We start from the raw sequence: 17,912 nt of genomic DNA, 5'->3' as shown, positions 1-17,912 counted from the left end.
CACTTTTTGGAGGTCTTCCTGGTTTTCTACGCACTGCGTTGACAGTTCACGTGATTACGTGGGAGGCGTGATGATGTCACACAAAACTCCGCCCCCCCACGTCATTCCAGCTCAACTCCATTACAGTTAATGGAGAAAAATACCTTCCAGTTACGACCATTAGGCGTAGAATTTCGAAATGAAACCTGCCCAACTTTTGTAAGTAAGCTGTAAGGAATGAGCCTGCCAAATTTCAGCCTTCTACCTACACGGGAAGGTGGAGAATTAGTGATGAGTGAGTGAGTGAGGGCTTTGCCTTTTATTAGTATAGATAAACAGAATTTTAAAGTCAATCCTGAATGACACAGGTAACCAGTGTAGTGACATCAAAACTGGAGAAATGTGCTCGGATTTTCTTTTCCTGGTTAGGATTCTAACAGCTCCTTTCTGCACTCGTTGCAAATGATTTATGTCTTTTTTGGGTATTCCTGAGAGGAGTGCGTTACAGTAATCTAGTCGACTGAAAACAAACGTGTGAACTAATTTCTCAGCATCTTTCAGTGATATAAGAGGTCTAACTTTTGCTATGTTTCTTAAGTGAAAAAATGCTGTCCTAGTGATCTGATTAATATGCGATTTAAAATTCAGATTACAGTCAACAGTTACCCCTAAGCTTTTTACCTCCGTCTTGACTTTTAATCCTAATGTATCCAGTTTATTTCTAATAGCCTCATTGTATCCATTATTGCCAATCAGTAAGATTTCAGTTTTCTCTTTATTTAGCTTGAGAAAATTACTATTCATCCATTCAGAAATACAAGTAAGACATTGTGTTAGTGAATTGAGAGAATCGGGGTCATCAGGTGCTATTAATAAGTACAGCTGTGTGTCATCATCATAGCTGTGGTAACTTGACGTTATGCCCTGAGATAATCTGACCTAACGGAAGCATGTAGATTGAGAAGAGCAGCAGACCCAGGATAGAGCCTTGTGGAACCCCATATAGGATATCATGTGTCTTTGAGTTGTAGTTACCACAACTAACAAAGAATTTTCTCCCTGCCAGGTAGGATTCAAACCAATTTAAGACACTGCCAGAGAGGCCCACCCATTGACTAAGGCGATTTCTAAGAATATTATGGTCAGTGGTGTCAAATGCAGCACTCAGATCTAAGAGGATGAGAACAGATAAATGGCCTCTGTTTGCATTTACCCGCAAGTCATTTACTACTTTAACGAGTGCAGTTTCTGTCCTGTGATTTGTTCTAAAACCCGACTGAAATTTATCAAGAATAGCAAGTTTATTGTGGTGGTCATTTAACTGCATAATGACTGCCTTCTCTAGAATTTTACTTAAGAAAGGCTGGTTAATTTTGGGATTAATAAAGTATCTACAGTATCTATCTATCTATCTATCTATCTATCTATCTATCTATAGGTTATATACTGTAGTATCTATCTATCTATCTATCTATCTATCTATCTATCTATGTAGAGATGGATCTAAAATTTTCAAAAGCAGAGGGGTCAAGATTATTTTTCTTAAGTAGGGGTTTAACTCCAGCAGTCTTAAGACAGTCTGGGAAGACTCCCCAATCTAATGACGAATTTACTATGTCAAGAATATTATCAATTAGCCCGCCCGATACTTCTTTAAAAAATTATGTTAGTATTGGGTCAAGGACGCAGGTGGAGGGTTTCATTTGAGAAATTATTTAATGTAAATCAGGTAAATCTATCCTAGAGAAAGAGGGGAGATATACTATGTTATTTCTAATATCATTAATTTTTTGATTGAAAAATACAGTAATAGCCTCACAGGTTTTACTGGAAGTACTTAGGAGGCATTCCTTTGAGTTACGTAGGTTTAGCAGATGATCAATCGTCGAGAATAAGATTCTGGGATTACTAGCATTGTTATTTATAATCTTAGAGAAATAGCAGCAGCCTCTCAAGATGAACAGTGTTATTGTATTCTGTTATTTTAACTTTTAATATTTCATAGTGGATAGTTAGTTTAGTCTTCCTCCATTTATGCTCAGCTCTGCGACATGTTCCCTTTAAATCAGACACTCTTTGGGTCTTCCATGGTATAACAATGCTAGAAGATTTTTTAACTGTCTTTTCAGTTGCAACTATGTCAACAGCAGCTCTCACTTTAGTATTAAATCTTTCCTCCTTATTATTTACATTATCCTCGCTATTATAGTATATTTGAACCCCAGCAAGGTGGGGAAATATTTCTACAATAATAATAAAAATAATAACTCTTTGCATTTATATAGCAATACAGCAGTTAAAGTATATTGCAAATAGCACGAGTGTCTGTTAAGATGTCTGCTAGACCAGCTGGGTACCTTTCAGCAAATGGGGAACAAGGCCATCTTGGTGGCGGAGAGTAGAAATAACCTCATATAGTGATGTTCAGAGCAGCATAGTTGTCTGCGCCTGTTACTCAATGTGCTCCTCTGTTTAGCCAGAACCTCATACAGGGGGTGAGAGTCATTGTCCAGGGTAATAAGCAGCTTTCTCATTGACCATCTGTTCTACCACTTCCTCCAGTGATTCTAACCTAACTCCTAATATTGAAATAGCCTTTTTAATCAGTTTATGCCATTTTCCCAGCTCACATGCCAAACATGCTATATATCACAGAAAAATTTAATGGTTAGGTTCTTGTTTCTTGCTTGTGCAATACGTGTTAAAGAGACTGTAAACTTTCTCTCTACCCAGCATGATTGGGCACAATTTTATATTAGTTTTTAGATTTAAATTCACTATCACAGTATTGTATATTGATTTGTTCATTTCAAATCATCAAACATCCTTACAGGAACTTTTTTGTGAATCACAAGATCTCTAAAATTATAGAGAACATACTGGAGCCTTCGAATTCCTGTACAAAGAACTGTTTAACAATGGCACAAAAAGGCCTTAGGGTTTGCCTCTTGGGCTTTATTTACTTTGAGCAATGATTATGAATGACTTAGCTTTCAGTTGTTGCTATGCCAACCAAATCAGAAAGTTGTTTGGGTAAACAGCAAACAGAAGGATCTGACGGTGGTTGTGATTAAGGCTCTCATCTGAGGACATGCAGTTTGGGCATGCTGCTACTTACAGAGGTTGTCATTGGGAATAGAGAAGGATGATACTGCAGACAAAAAGTGAGGTACTAACGCGCTGTGCTATATTCAGTTTTGCAATTACTACTTGCTTGCTAAGACACCCACTCTAATAACTACATAAAGTGTCAGAATAATTTTTACAATTATTTCTAGAAATTACTTTTTCATATAGATTATAGTATTTTGCAATACACACGTTATCTTTGGTTTTCCTGCAAATACACTATATTTCCCTATTTAGAAATGGTGCATGATGAAATTTTCTTGATTTGTCTTCAAAGTGTGCACCTTTGTGTTAGACAGAATTTTGCTAATAGTTTTCTCTTTTACATATTTTCCTAGCTAATGACACTTATTAAAATAAAATAGTCAGAGTATGTCCTAAGGTAAGAGTAGGGCTGTGCTGTTCACCACAGTTTGTTGAGTAATAATGTGCCGCTGCTTTGGGCTGAATATTTCCAAAAATATTTGTCTTTGTGGTAAAGCTAGAATTGTCTGCAAGTCTTAAAAAAATATTTCTTATTTTTGACTGATAATGTAAAAGATTATTGTTACCGTCAATGACTAAACAATTTATAGTGACTGGAAATTAAACAATTTGTGGGAAAGCTGTTATGTAGTGTAAGTCTACCTTAAAGATTACAGGAAATGTTCTACATGGATAGAGTTGTGTTTTCCATTATACTTTTAAGTAACTGCCATTGTTCTTTGAAGGCTGTAGTAACACAGCTTGTGTCTGTTTTATGTGTAAATGCTTATGAGCAAAATATATATTTATTTAGCACTGGGTAATCTCAATTGTAGGATTTTATTTGATTTTCAGAATGATAAAAATAGTGGGTGGGGTTGATTTGATGTGAACTTAGTTTTGTGAAATTTGACTTGCTTATATGAAATGTTATTTGCTTTTAATAAACACAATAAAATGCTTAAAAATACGTAAAACAAATGGCTCACCCCACTTTCACTCTGTAACATATCAAGTAGGATTGACTAAGCCATCCTGTCTTTCATAACATCTTCCAGCTTCTCTGTGGTAAATCTGAGAGACAGATAAGTGAGATAGTCCCTTCAACACATCCTGAGTCTTCTTTTCATTTCTCTTCCATTGGACTATGGGACGCATGCTAGCTTCCTGCTCAAACCACCACAGGTGGCTACTCTTGCTCCACAAGAACATCATGGCCTTGGCATGCTGGAAGAGGTTGTCTGTTTCAATATATCTTACTGCTATGTTTACAGGAGACATGCCTTTGAGATAGTTATCCATGGAAAATTAATCTAAATGAAGGGAAGACTGACTGTGAATAATCTGTAAAGGAACTTCATGATAATTCTGGTTAAATCAGATAACCTCACCCTGGAACAAGGATTCCATGATCAGCCCTGTGTTCGCCAGAGGGTATCTGAAGAGTAGATGACCCACATATAACTGTCCAGCTCATTCCAAAATGTCACATAAACCTGGCATGTGGTCTCACTACTGACAATGTGAAGGACTAGGATCAGGCCAGACAGAGACAGATAATTGCATTTTACATTAGTATTAGATATTGAATTAAGCAAATGAAGAAAATAGATGGGTGGGTGACTATTTGGCATTGGTAAAATGGATTGGGATGTGATGTTGTACTGGTCCTGCCTAAAAAAAGGTTTGTTTAGAAAATGTAAGGATGTAAATTTTCTTTCTAAATATCCTGCATAAATGTATGCTAATTTCAGTGTTGTTGATAATCTTGTGATGAAGGCTCATTCTTCCATAATTGTCATGAGGCTAAAAAGCATTTGCCTGAGCTATGAGACCAGTCAGTCATTTATTCATACAGTGCCAGCGGTGTTCTGTCTAAACATAGGCTGGCAGCGTTTGTTGCCTATTTTTTTCTTTTTTTTTTTCTCCTCAGTCTGTCCATGGAAGTTTGTAAGTGGGCTAAACATCATGGCCTGTAACTCAAATCCCAGACACGAATGGCCACAATTCAAGCACTAGTCCAAAAATATATTATAAAGTACAGTACGTTTGTTTCAGGAAGAAACATTTTAAATATGTAGCTTTTTTCACACAAATCAAAAACACATTTCTAATCTTCTGTTTTTCTTTTCATCCTCCTCCATTCCTCCCCTAGCAAGTTTGAGTCAGGCGAGGAAGAGAAAAACAAAGCCCTCTAGGGTTGGAGTGGTGGAGGAAAAAGAAAATAAAGGCAAAGAATTTCATTATTGTTGTACAAAGGAGCCTATTTTGAAGGTATTTTGTCAAACAAAGAGTTTAGTTGAACTTGAGACTTGTGTCTATGCAGTTCTGTCTGGGGTTTGGCAGTCAAAACTGGAATATGAATCACTTTGGCTTGCACAGTGAATTTATAAATGCAGGTCTCTGCCAATCAGATAGCCAGAAATCACGTTGACTACACCTGGTGTTAGTTCTGGTGGTGGTGTCCCAGACCTCCACATCCCAGACACAAGGTCTGAGTTTCAATTAACTCTTTATTTGATGAAATGCCTTCAAAACAGGCTTCTCTTTACAACAGTAGTGATATTTTTTTTACCTCTACTCTACCCTAGAAGAACTTTGCTTTTCTCATTCACTGGCTCCAACTTGCCTGGGTGAGGTGAAGTGGCTCCTTTTTCATGCCGGGCAAGGGAGTAGTTCAGATATCACAGTGTTGCCCGCAGGAATCTTTATTGGGTCAGGCAGAACCTCCTTGGGACAGGGGAGCATTCTCCCAACCGTTCCCCTTGCTGACACAGATGTGTCATTCTGACCAAGAAAGGAAACGCCTACCATCTTAGCCTATCCATCCATTATGAGGACCTCCTATCCAGGTAAGGAACTGTCCTTCTCAGCTATGATGCCACCCAAACCATGTCTACTATTACAACACATTTTAAAAATTTGCTGAGCACATTTAACTTGATTGTAATCTTTTTATTCTAACCAACTCTCTGGACTTGCCTCCCTAAAATATAGCCTAACTATTCCTTTTTTCATTGAATGGTGTCCAGAAGCTTTCTACTTTTCCTTCCCACTTGCAAGATATTCAATGTATCATTTATTTATTAACATGTTCCTTACAGTTCTTGGAAGGAGTGGTGGCACTGAGGCTAGGGATCTGCGCTGGCAATTAGAAGGTTAGCAGTTCAAATCCTCTGAATGCCAGAAGTGATTTCACTCTGTTGGGCCCTTAAGCACAGCCCTTAACCTGCAGTTAATCCACCTTGGCTATGACATTAACCTGCATCCAGCCCTGCAAGCAAGTCCATGAACTTTCAAGGAAATGTGGGGGTTGGTGGCAAGACTGGCTCTCCAGCCACTGTAAAAAAGCTCACACTCTTCAATTCCATTTGAATTAGTGTGGTGCTGGGATGTCATCCTTTGCACAGCTTCTGGGTGCGGAAACGCACTGTTATCAGTGCATGCTCCCAACCTCTCCTCTTGGAGTTCCCTCTTTGTCTGTGTTCAAAATCCATAATTTAAATCTCATTACTCATTATTGTCTTTCCTTTACATATATTCATATAGTTGACATTTACATGTTAAACTATCTTAATGAGGATGTAAAGGCTTCAATTAATTCATGTACTTATTTTGTAAGCATGAAAAGCCACAAAAAATGCCTTTTGTCCCCTGAAATTGCCCAAGGAATTTTCCTGTTGCTTTTTGTGTACTGTAATATTGATGTATACAGTGCATTGCAGTCGCATTATTGAGTGAATACTTTGTTATGTCTTGGTATTATTTGTTTTTTATTTCTCTAAATATCACTTGATATTTGCAAAGGTACACTCTGTACAAAGTATACATGTACTGCAGATTTGTTCAGTTGCACTTACAGCAAAATTAAGACTGTATTAACTTTTTTCAATGGCTTCACATAACAGCATTTGAAATGTAGTGTATTTTGTTGTAAGTCATCACAGTGGCATAGTGTTTATTAGTGCTGAATTACAGATCTTGCTTCCAGAGGCTCAAATTCTACACCTGATTGATGTATGAAGCATGTGCTTGCTCCCTATATCTGCATGGGCTTTCATCTAGATGCTCAGTTTTTTTCTGCACACTCTAGATTTTCCCTGTGACTGGTCTCTGCAGTGGACTCGAACAAAGTCCAGGGTTATTTCCAGCCTTGTGCCCAGTGCTTTCAGGATAACCCTTTGCTCCCCTATGGCCCGGCATTTCAGAGAATCTTGTGCCATGTTATATTTTGTTGTTAACAGTTGTGATTTAGGTTATATAATGATAAGTTAAACTGTAGCATTCATAATCCCTTTGCTATTTCTTACTATTCTTATAGAAACTGGTAATTCTTTGTAGCTTTTCACAGCATGTGTAGTTTGGGGCTGTCACCATCACATATGACATATCATACCACCAGTCAAAAGGAGCACTCTGTATTACATAATTTCAGTCTTCATATTTTGACACTGAACCATCTGTGGCTATTTAACATTACGCAGGACAACTAATTTATTCAGTTACTGTGTTTCATAAATTTTCACAGTATTGCATTACTAATTTGCTTTACAAGATGATTCTGCCCAACAAACCTGTAATAATAAAAATTGCATGATACATTTAAGGCTTTGAACAAACAAATAAAGGGAAAATGGTGTGTGTCTGTCCCATTTGTTACCACATTACATAAAAATGGCTGGACATACTTTTTTGATCATTCAATTTATAAAATAGGTTTTCTGTACACAATGAGACATTTTCTGATTTGCCCATGAAAGTAGATATAGGTGAGGACGGAGATATTTGTTCCCCTTGAACTTTATAATGATGTTGGCACTATGAAAGAATTCATATTAAGCATAGTTGTGCAACATTGCAGTAAAAATCTAGTGAATGACTCGGTGCTGACCATGATTAATAAGTAACCATCGACAATTAATGTTCTTCTCGATCAATTTAGTGATCAGAAATTCTGGCATACATCACAGAATAGCATGTTGAACTTTGTCAATATGCCTAGACTTCCTGTGCCTAAAATGCCCCCTGAAATGAAAGTATTGATAAGGCTATTACACAGTTTAAGCCCTCAAAAAACATGGAGTGAGGTACGACTTTAGGTTTGTTTTTTTTTGGTTAGATGAGCCCGGTGGATCAGAAGTGCAAACTGCTTGACCCACATGCTTCTGCATCAATTTGAAATACAAGGCTAAACAACCAAGCAATTCAGTCATTTGACAGCAAAAGGCAGTAATACTGAGCTTATGGTAAGGAAGACTGAGTCTTAGAGTTAAGGTAGTTATTTGTGGTAATGAATGCAGAAGTCTTTAGTTAAAATAGTTTCACCCATTAATTATGATACCGTAGAGTCTTGACATGTCACATGTTGATTAGCACATGCAAGTAAAATGTTCACTGTTCTTCGTACATTAGACAATAATGACCCTATGAACCTATACATCTATGAAATGTGGTGTCACAGGTTTAGGGTAAGCAGGTAATGATGAGTAGAAGGAGGGCATTTAGTCAACATTATAGTTTAGTCTAATGGTATACAGTATATCCTGCTTTATATTTGTTGTGAAGTTCTGGCCCTGAGGAACAGGTGTTGATCCTGAAAAGTGTTGGCCTAAGGAACCTGGATAGTGCTGGATTTTAGCATGGAAAGTTTTAATGGATATTTGCACATTTCTTGTTATAATTTACCAGCCCCCAAGTAATCTGTTGTAAAATTATAATCATGAAAGATGGCACACTCAAATAACTACAGGCATTAATAATATGATGGTTTGGATATTGATTTATATTTAAACCCTTCACCAAAATGTGATTGAATCCATTTTATTTTATTTTAAAATAATACAGTATAGAAAATTCTTAATTCTTCCCAGGCATCCCCATAATGATATTGAATTACTATTCACTCCGTGTCTACTTCACTGTGAATATGATGCATGCTTGAGAATAGTGGGCATCAACTGAATGTTTCAGCTGCTTCTTCCACAGCCAGCTTTATGTGGCATGCTTAAGTGTGAGTAGCTGTGGAGAGTTGTTTTTTTTTGTGCTTCTGTTACTTGCTGTACTGTATATGTTCTTCAGTTTGCTTTGAACATGTAAAGTAGACAGCGGTGGGCTGGCGCCCTGCCTGGGGTTTGTTTCCTGCCTTGTGCCCTGTGTTGGCTTGGATTGGCTCCAGCAGACCCCCGTGACCCAGTAGTTAGGATATGGCGGGTTGTTTAATGGATGGATGGATGTAAAGTAGATGATATATTGGTGCCTAAGGGTGAGATTAAGTTACTGAATTGTGTACACATCATTCTGCCAAGTTTCTGTATTTCACTGTTTGTAGTAGTAGGGTGTTGTACCATGTTAGCCATTATGGATGCAATGAGAAGTCAAGGAAAATGACAACACCTTTTATTGGCTAACTAAAAAGGTTACAATATGCAAGCTTTGGAGACAACTGAGGCCCTTGCCTGAAGAAGGGACCCGAACAGCTTTGAAAGCTTGCATATTGTAATCTGTTCAGCTAGCCAACAAAAGGTGCCATTTTGCTTGACATTTCATTGGAATTTACTGTTAAAAGGGATGCTGTTATATTTCTTTAAAACTATCTAATCCATCCATTTTTTAAATCCATTTATCCTGAGCATGGTCATGGGGAAGCTGAAGCACTTCCTAGAAAGCATCAGGCACAAGGCACAGAAAATCCCTGGGCAGAACACCAGTCTATCGCAGGGTGAACACACACATGGAGCAGTTTAGCAACTCCAGTTCTCCTAACCTGCATGCCTTTGGGCTGTGGTAGGAAGCCACACGGACATAGACAAGACATTTAAACTCTGCACAGGGACCACTGCACCTCTATGCTTATTACTACCTGTACTGTTTTATAATAACCAGGCAGTCTTTACACAGTTTTGTTCTCTTTTTTCCATCATTAAGATTCTACTGCATGGGTGTAGCACTCTGTCAGACCTCCAATCAAGTCCATACATTTTTGACAGAATATGTGATTTCCATCTCTATGTGCTTGTTCCAGATGTAAGCAGAACATGTATGCAGTGTCAAGATTTATTAAATATTGTTCAGTATTTGGGAAAAAATGACATGTTTAAATTTTTTTGAATCAATTTTTTTACAAGCTACAGGTTAATGGGAATTTCTTCTGCATGTCTAGTACACGGTAAGTTTGTCAAGATTCCTAACTAAGCTAATAGCAACTGCAACTGCACCTTGTTATGTAATATATATTTTTAAAAGGGTAATTCTAATACTGTATTAGCACAAGAAACTGAGAGTTGTATCCAAGCAGCTATCTTCAGTTTGTGTGCTGCTCACACATTTAAATATTACGTTTACTTGTGCTGAGGTTGCCAGTGGCAACAAATCAATCCACTGTGTTTGCACACACCTATTTCTGCTTCTGTAATATGATCTAATACAGGGCTTCATAAAATATCCAGCTCACATTCTGTGAAAGCTTGTTCAGTCTGACCAAAAAATAAAGATAAACTAAACTATTCACTTTTGCACATGCATGTACTGTATGAGGCTACCTTTATTTACAACATACGTCCATTTGTGAGAGTTTATAAATAAAGAATGCAGCCAATCACAAGCCCAATTGGTGTTGAAAATTTCACATTTTTATGTTGGTTTGTATATTTAAATTGATTAAAATTAAACGTGTGTATTCTGGAAGGTATGTGGTGAATGATGGGGTAGCCTGTTAGCTAAGCCATTGTATAGATTATATAGAGATTATATAGATATAGAGAAAATTAACTTGTCTGGACTCAAACTGTATAAATCCTTTTAACACGTCTTTGTAATTGTAACATTTTTCACTAAAGAAAGGCGATAGTAAAGTAAATGGGGTTTAAACTGACTTGTTAATGGAAAGCTGTCAATTCATAATTTTAGGCATATCCTCTTTAAATGAGATTTCATTACTCTTTAAAGAATTGCAAGACTTTCCTCAGATTGTTATATTTTTTTCTAGGTCGTTGTGACATACAAGAAAAAATAAATACTTATTCTGATAAACAATGTCAATGCAGAAATATCTTACAATTAAAGACAACAATTGTCGTAGCATCACTGCCCTGGGCTATCATCCAGCAAGAAGGGAGATTCTGACTGGTGGCTCGGGTATGTAAAGAGATGAGTATGCTCTCAAATTATGTCTTTCTTTGGTGATATTTAACATTGTCTACAACTGAAAATGCTAATGATTGAACAATAAAATGTACAGTACAATGAAGGATAGGCTTTACTTGGCTGTACACATTGCAAATATTAAAGCATTTCTAAGTATAACTTGTTTTTTTGTTTCTACAGATGGATCAATAAAATGGTGGGATTTAGACAGCGGCAGGCTGTCCAGCTCCAGTTCAGAACATGAAGGAATGATAACACAATTCTTATATTGGACAGATGTCAAACTTCTTTTGTCTGCCTCCAATGATGGAACTTTGGTTGTATGGACAGTTGGAGCAACAGTTTTAGAAAAAATAATGGTAAGATCACATACTGCTGATATACCTTTTTAATTCTAAACACCTTTGGTCTTACAGTCTTTTTAAAGACCTTGATGGTATGGAAGAAATTTAATGGGCATCCCCCACTGAGTGTCCCATATAGGCAGTAAACATAGGCAGGAGAAAGTGTCAATCATTCTTAATTATTACTTTAAGTCTTGCAAGAGACAACACTCACAGCATATCTTAATAGATAGATAGATAGATAGATAGATACGTGTTACCAAGGAAAGGAGTGTCCTCTACACTATATTTATGCAACTCATTGATTAGTTCACAAATCCAAGGAAATCATTACATAATCGGAAAACACTTAATATGATTGGTTACACCCAGGTGCTAACAAGACATGGCAAACGTTTATACCTTAAATAACCACAATTAACTCCATCCACTAGGTTGATTAGATAGTCCTGCCAGTTTAGGATTACATGACTTTTTGAGCAGCTCTTAATACCATGAAATTTTGCAAGTTTATCCTGTTCCCATGGTTTGTCAGACAATGGTCTACTTTTTTTAAAATCCAGCTGGGTACATCAACAGGAAACTTAGCCTAAGCATTACAATACAAATATGATTATCCATTAAATATAACCTTTTACTATTAAGCTTTATATATTTTTGCTATAAAATAACTAAAAAATGCATTTTCGTAATAGCTCAGAAGATAAAAATATGAAACTTGAGCACAAACCCAGTAGATAATAAAGCTGAGCTCCTTTTAACAGTTACCTGCATCACAAGCAAAGTGCAATTTGAACTAGGGTGCAAATTCAGCTCCTTCAGTGCTTATTGCAGAAGTTGGTTTATATAGCATAAGTTAGGAAAGAAGAAAATATGGACCCTGCTAATTACACACCAATGAGTCTGACTTTTGTACCACACAAAATTATAGAAACTATAATAAGAAATAAATTGGAAAAGAGTCTATATGGAAATAATATTCTAACTAATAGCCATCATGAATTTATGACAGGAAGATCTTGCCAAACCAAACTCTGAAATTCTTTGAGCAGTAATTGACAAAAGCAATGTATACAACATAATTTATTTAATCTTTCAAAAAGTCTTTCATCCAAACCCACACCAAAGGTTAATTTTGTAAGTATTGGTATCAGAGGTAACCTGCAAAAGTGGATCACAAGTTGGTTCACTGGTAGAAGACAGGATACAGATAAGAGTAGACTGAGGTCATCAGTGGAGCCCATCAGGAGTCTGTCCTTGTACTGCTACTTTTTAATAATCTATATTGATGACATAGAACATGGTATATTTAGTAAATTTTGCAATTTTTAGATGATTTTAAAATTGGAGGAATAGAAGGAATTGAGGAATCAGCAAAACAATTCAGAAGGTGTTGGGTAATTTTCAGGACAGGGTGGACACAGTTATAAACACAAGATGGGAGGCATGGAAGCAACCTCTGAAAAGGATTTAGGGGTTTATGTTGACACAATAACATTTTCATCATGTGAGCAATGTGCATAAGCTATTACAAAGGCTAATAAAATGCTAGATTGTATGATAAAAACTGTTGAATATATATATCAAGGGACATTATGCTCAAACTATATAATGCATTTGTTAGACCACATCTGGAGTATTATGTACAGTCCTTCTCACTACGCTACAAGAAAGTCATAGCAATACTTGAAGTTGTGCAGAGGAGAGCATCCAGGTGCATCCCAAGCCTCTTCATACTGATAAACTCTGAGAATTAAACCTGTAGTCTCTAGCAGAGGAGACAGACTGGGGACCATTTTCCAGGTCTTCAAAATTCTCAAAGGCATTGGTAATCCAGTAGAATCCTTTCAACTGATCAGTGAATCATGTACTCAAGAACATCAGTGGAAATTAAGGGGAAGTGCATTTAGGACTGAAGCCAGGAAGTAATTATTTGCACAATGAGTTGCGGAAATATGAAACACACTACAGAGACACATCAACGTCAAAGTCAATTTATTTATAATTTAAAATTTTTTATTTTAGTTTTAGTTAATTTTAGTTTTAATTTAACATTTAAAACAACATCAGTAACGCTGTAGCCAAAGTTCTTTTCATTAAAACATACAATAAACTTAAATAAAATAAATTCAATAAAAAACAATACAACCAGCAGTAAATTGAAAACAAACAAATGACTAAGAGGAGGGATACCTTTAGTATCACTGAAGGTCATGGAAAGCTTGAAAACAGAAATGAGTGTTCAGTCTAGTTTTAAACAGTTCAGTTGAAGGTGACTACTTAATATAATAAAGTAAAGAATTCCATATATGAGGTGCAGCAGCTCCAAAGCCCTGTCCCCCTTAGTTTTGCAATTAGTATGAGAGACCACAAGAGACAACTGACCAGCAGATCTAAGCTCTCTGGATGGCTGATGTATCACGCACCATTCAGATAAAAACCAGCAGCGAAATTTTAAAATCAATTCTAAACCTAAAAGGCAGCGAGTGTAAAGAGGCCAAAATTGGAGATACAGAGGAAAACTTTTTTGCCCCAAAAGATAAAACGGGTAGCAGCATTCTGAACCAACTGCAACCTGCATGTCCTGGATTTACCGATCCCAGAATACAGTAAGTTACATTAATCAAGCAGAGAAAAGATAAAAGCATGACCAACTTTCTCAAGATCCCTTGGAAATAAAGGCTTACCGGTATCTTTAGCTACACGAGGAAGCTGGAAAAAGCAACTCTTGACAAAAAAAATATGTTTCTCAAAAGAGAGGTTAATGTCAAAAGTAACAACCAAGATTCTGAACTTGAGGTTGCAAAAGTCCACAAAAGAGCCAAGAAGTTCAAAACCACTTTGAGCTTTAGCTGCAGGAGCAGCTATCAGCACTTCCCGTTTTATTTTGATTTAGATCGAGAAAACTGCCAGCTATCCAGGATCATAGTTGTACATGACAAATTGTGCAGCCATGTCATTGCAGTATTTCCGCAGGAATATAAATCTACGTGTCATCAGCATAACTGTGAAGAGAAATGTTAAACTTCCAAAGAATAGCTCCTATACGATGAAGATATATAGAAAGTAAAACAGGACCCAAAATGGATCCCTGTAGAACACCACATGTAATAAGAGTAATGGATGAAAAAGAGGAATTGAAAGTTACTGAAAAGTGACAACCAGTAAGATATGACCTGATCCAGTTAAGAGCAATCCCTCACCAAATGCTCAAGCTAAAACAGCAATATTTCATGATCAATAGTGTCGAAAGCTGCAGAAAGGTGTAGGAGAATGAAGAAATCTTGTCAACCTTTAAGAAGTTTCTGGGTAAGGTACTGGGACAGCTTAGCTATTAGCTAAGCAAAAGATCTTGATGGACTGAATGGTTTCCTCTCGTTTGTTAAATTTCTTATTTTCCTTTGTTCACTGTATAAGGGATATGTTTAATTTAGGGTGTAGAGAACAATAAGAATGCTAACACTGCATCCTGTAAATGTTCCTGACTTTAATGCCATACTGTTGCTTCTTATGACCCTATTCTTGATATGTAGGTTCATAGAATTTAATAGTAAGTAATGGAGGTAGACAGCAGAATTTATTGGCTAGGCCACAATACTTTAAAACTGTAAATTTGCTTATTCGGGTCCCCTGCCGACACAGTGTAAAAACTCTAATTTAACCAATCTGTTCCCAACTGTAAAAAAATTAGTATGTAAACAGTAATATTTGATCTTAAGCTTATAAGTCACTTTAGATAATGGAGTTCTCCAAACACGCAATAATAATATTAGAACTAATCTAAAATAAAATGTACTGCAAAAAGTTGAAAAGAATGAAAAATCTGTCCATAATATGGACATTTTTTCCATTACAGAAAAGCAAGAGACACTCTGATGACATTAGCTGCAAAACAGTGACATTACATTCATTTATAACAGACTGGTACGTTTACACATTCCCATTCTCACTCATGCCAGATAAAGTTACTGTCATCAAGTAACCCAATTAGTTCATGTTTGGAATGTGGGAATAAACTGGAGTAGCCAAAGAAAAAACATGCAAACTTTAAAACTTTATGCTGTACCTTAACATAATCCTTTAAAATAATTATTCATTATTCTTTGTTACATTGCCAAATCAGCAATATTGTATAATGTATGTATTGTATAAGTAAATGTACTTTTAGATAATATTTCAGTATAATCAAAAAAGCATTTGTCTGTTTCTGTTCACATTGTTGAATAATGGATATGGGACAGTATATGAAAGCAAGGTTTTATAATGTCAATTGCTATATTATTTTATGTGTCTGATGGTGAAAAGCCAAAGAATTATGACAACATCTTTTTAAAAAGTTTGTCTATTCCCAGTTTAGAAACTTTTGTAATCATTTCCAAACAGGTAAGAAAGAAGAAAGTAAATAAGTATCTCAGCTCATAGACACAGTCTAAACCCCATTGTTTAATAAATCAAAGCACAGCTCTCACTAATAAGCCTTTTGGCTTCCTTGTCCTTAGTCATAACCCTAGTGATTGGATTGAAGCAGACTGACATGCACAGCTTTGGAGATGTGGGAGCTAAACTAGTGTCCAGATGAAAATCCATGTAGACATGGGGAGAACGTGGAAACTTCACTTGCACAGTATAACCCTAGGATACTGGCTCTGTGAAGTAATAGCACACTCCTTGTGCCACCCTCTTGTAAAATATGTTGGCTAAACTATAATTAATTTCTACAATGCAAATAATATACTAATGTTCATCAGAAACATTAACGCTTCTACAATAGTAGATACAAGTATTTGTAACGATGTAGGCACTCCATCATTTACTCAGCATCACTTTTCTGTAATCAATCATTTGTGCAAATAACATATTTTAAACTATTTTTTGCTGCCATCCAAACAAATACAGCCATTTTGATGCAGTCATCATGCTAATTGTTAAAACTTTGTTGGTTTTTTCCCTTAGTCTCATCTTTTCTCTCTCTTTTAGCTTTTCCTTTTTGTGTTTCTTTAATTTTTCCACTGTGTCTTGTTCTGTTGTTTGGTTTGATTGAATTATTAATTGATAGCACTGGCTCCTTATTCCCCTCAGGTGCTATGCTAATTAGGAATGCAGTCACTTGACAGTACCTTCTGGTTCTGGTCATAGCCTTTTCCTGTCACATTTGCTTTGCCACAGCATTTAATATTTGCTGGTGATTTTAATTGGCTTGGCTAGGCAATCAATTTCATCTTCTTTCCTTGAAGATGGATACATATATATTAAGCACTTTTTAAATATTTAACATAATTTGCATATTAATACAGTTGGTACTGAATAAGTATTCCATCCATAGTAATAGTTTCTTTAATGTCTATATCTATGACTTTGCAAAACATTACGAATACAGACTGTACAATGTTTACCATAGTGCCCATTGCCTCATTAATTTAGTATGACTCATATCAAGCTATCAGGAGCCATCCAGTAGTGGAAAAGAAATCTCTTGAAAAAACATGTGCACAGATGTGCCACAGTGTGCAGCTCTCCAGTAATAAGTACAGGAAGACATGGCACTTCATTTATAGCAGTACGCCAGGGGTGATGAGAGAAATGACACAATTGTCACTGCATTGATGAACAGTTCAATAGAAAACAACAAAAAATTGCCTGCTGGAAATGAAGTCTGACCTTAAAAAGCCAGGAGAAGATACTGTTAGTTGGGCACAGGCAAAGGACTGTTTGTTATTTTACTGTCAGTTTTTTATTGAAGGAAAAGAAAATCATGGTGTTGGAGTTCACTGTGATCAGTTGTGATTCGGCTGGTTAAGAAATTGTCCAGCACTCATAGCTTTGTTATTGGATGTGTGCATATACAGGGTCTATAGATGTTCCATCTGCGGTGGGCTTGCACCCTGCTCGGGGTTGGCTTGCGCCCTGCTTGGGACTATGTTTCCTGACTTGTGCCCTGTGTTGGCTGGGATTGGCTCCAGCAGACCCCCGTGACCCTGTAGTTAGGATATAGCAGGTTGGATAATGGGTCAATGGATGGATAGATAGTCCATGACCAACAACTGAAAGCACCACCTTCACTATGAGAAGTGTAATGCATATGTTAGTCAGCCTGTCTTTTGGTGTTGTTAATTTCAAAGATGATTAAAAATAACTGATGATGAGGTGATTTGAAACTACTTTCAATATGTATTATTTAAAATGGATGAAAAGTTTAGAGTTATCTTTTTTGATAATTTTTTGGAAAATGTACAAGTTTGAACAAGAAAGTACAGAAGGCATTTGAACAACAGCTAATCATCACAGCATGAAAGCAGAGTTGTCTGATTATACAGTATACTGGACTGGATAAACTGGCTAAAAAATACATATTTA

The 17,912-nt window shown here is 36.4% G+C and overlaps 1 protein-coding gene across 4 annotated transcripts in view; it reads left to right on the top strand.

Annotated features, from left to right (window-relative positions):
- LOC120542298 (vegetative incompatibility protein HET-E-1-like) overlaps window positions 1-17,912 on the top strand; it is a 117,915-nt gene that overhangs the window by 32,810 nt on the left and 67,193 nt on the right. The window contains exons 1-4 of one of the 4 annotated variants that reach the window (XM_039774643.1): window positions 3,070-3,148; window positions 10,203-10,237; window positions 11,057-11,205; window positions 11,395-11,573. In XM_039774643.1, the coding sequence (XP_039630577.1) occupies window positions 11,103-11,205; window positions 11,395-11,573 (282 nt within the window). In that variant the 5' untranslated portion in view covers window positions 3,070-3,148; window positions 10,203-10,237; window positions 11,057-11,102. Of the gene's footprint in view, window positions 1-3,068; window positions 3,149-10,196; window positions 10,238-11,056; window positions 11,206-11,394; window positions 11,574-17,912 lie in introns of those variants that run through there. The other 3 variants (XM_039774642.1, XM_039774646.1, XM_039774644.1) reach the window with 3 other exon arrangements.

Source organism: Polypterus senegalus, chromosome 13, assembly GCF_016835505.1.
Source record: "Polypterus senegalus isolate Bchr_013 chromosome 13, ASM1683550v1, whole genome shotgun sequence".
NCBI classification, from domain to species: domain Eukaryota; kingdom Metazoa; phylum Chordata; class Cladistia; order Polypteriformes; family Polypteridae; genus Polypterus; species Polypterus senegalus.
This window is presented reverse-complemented; position numbering and strand designations above follow the sequence as displayed.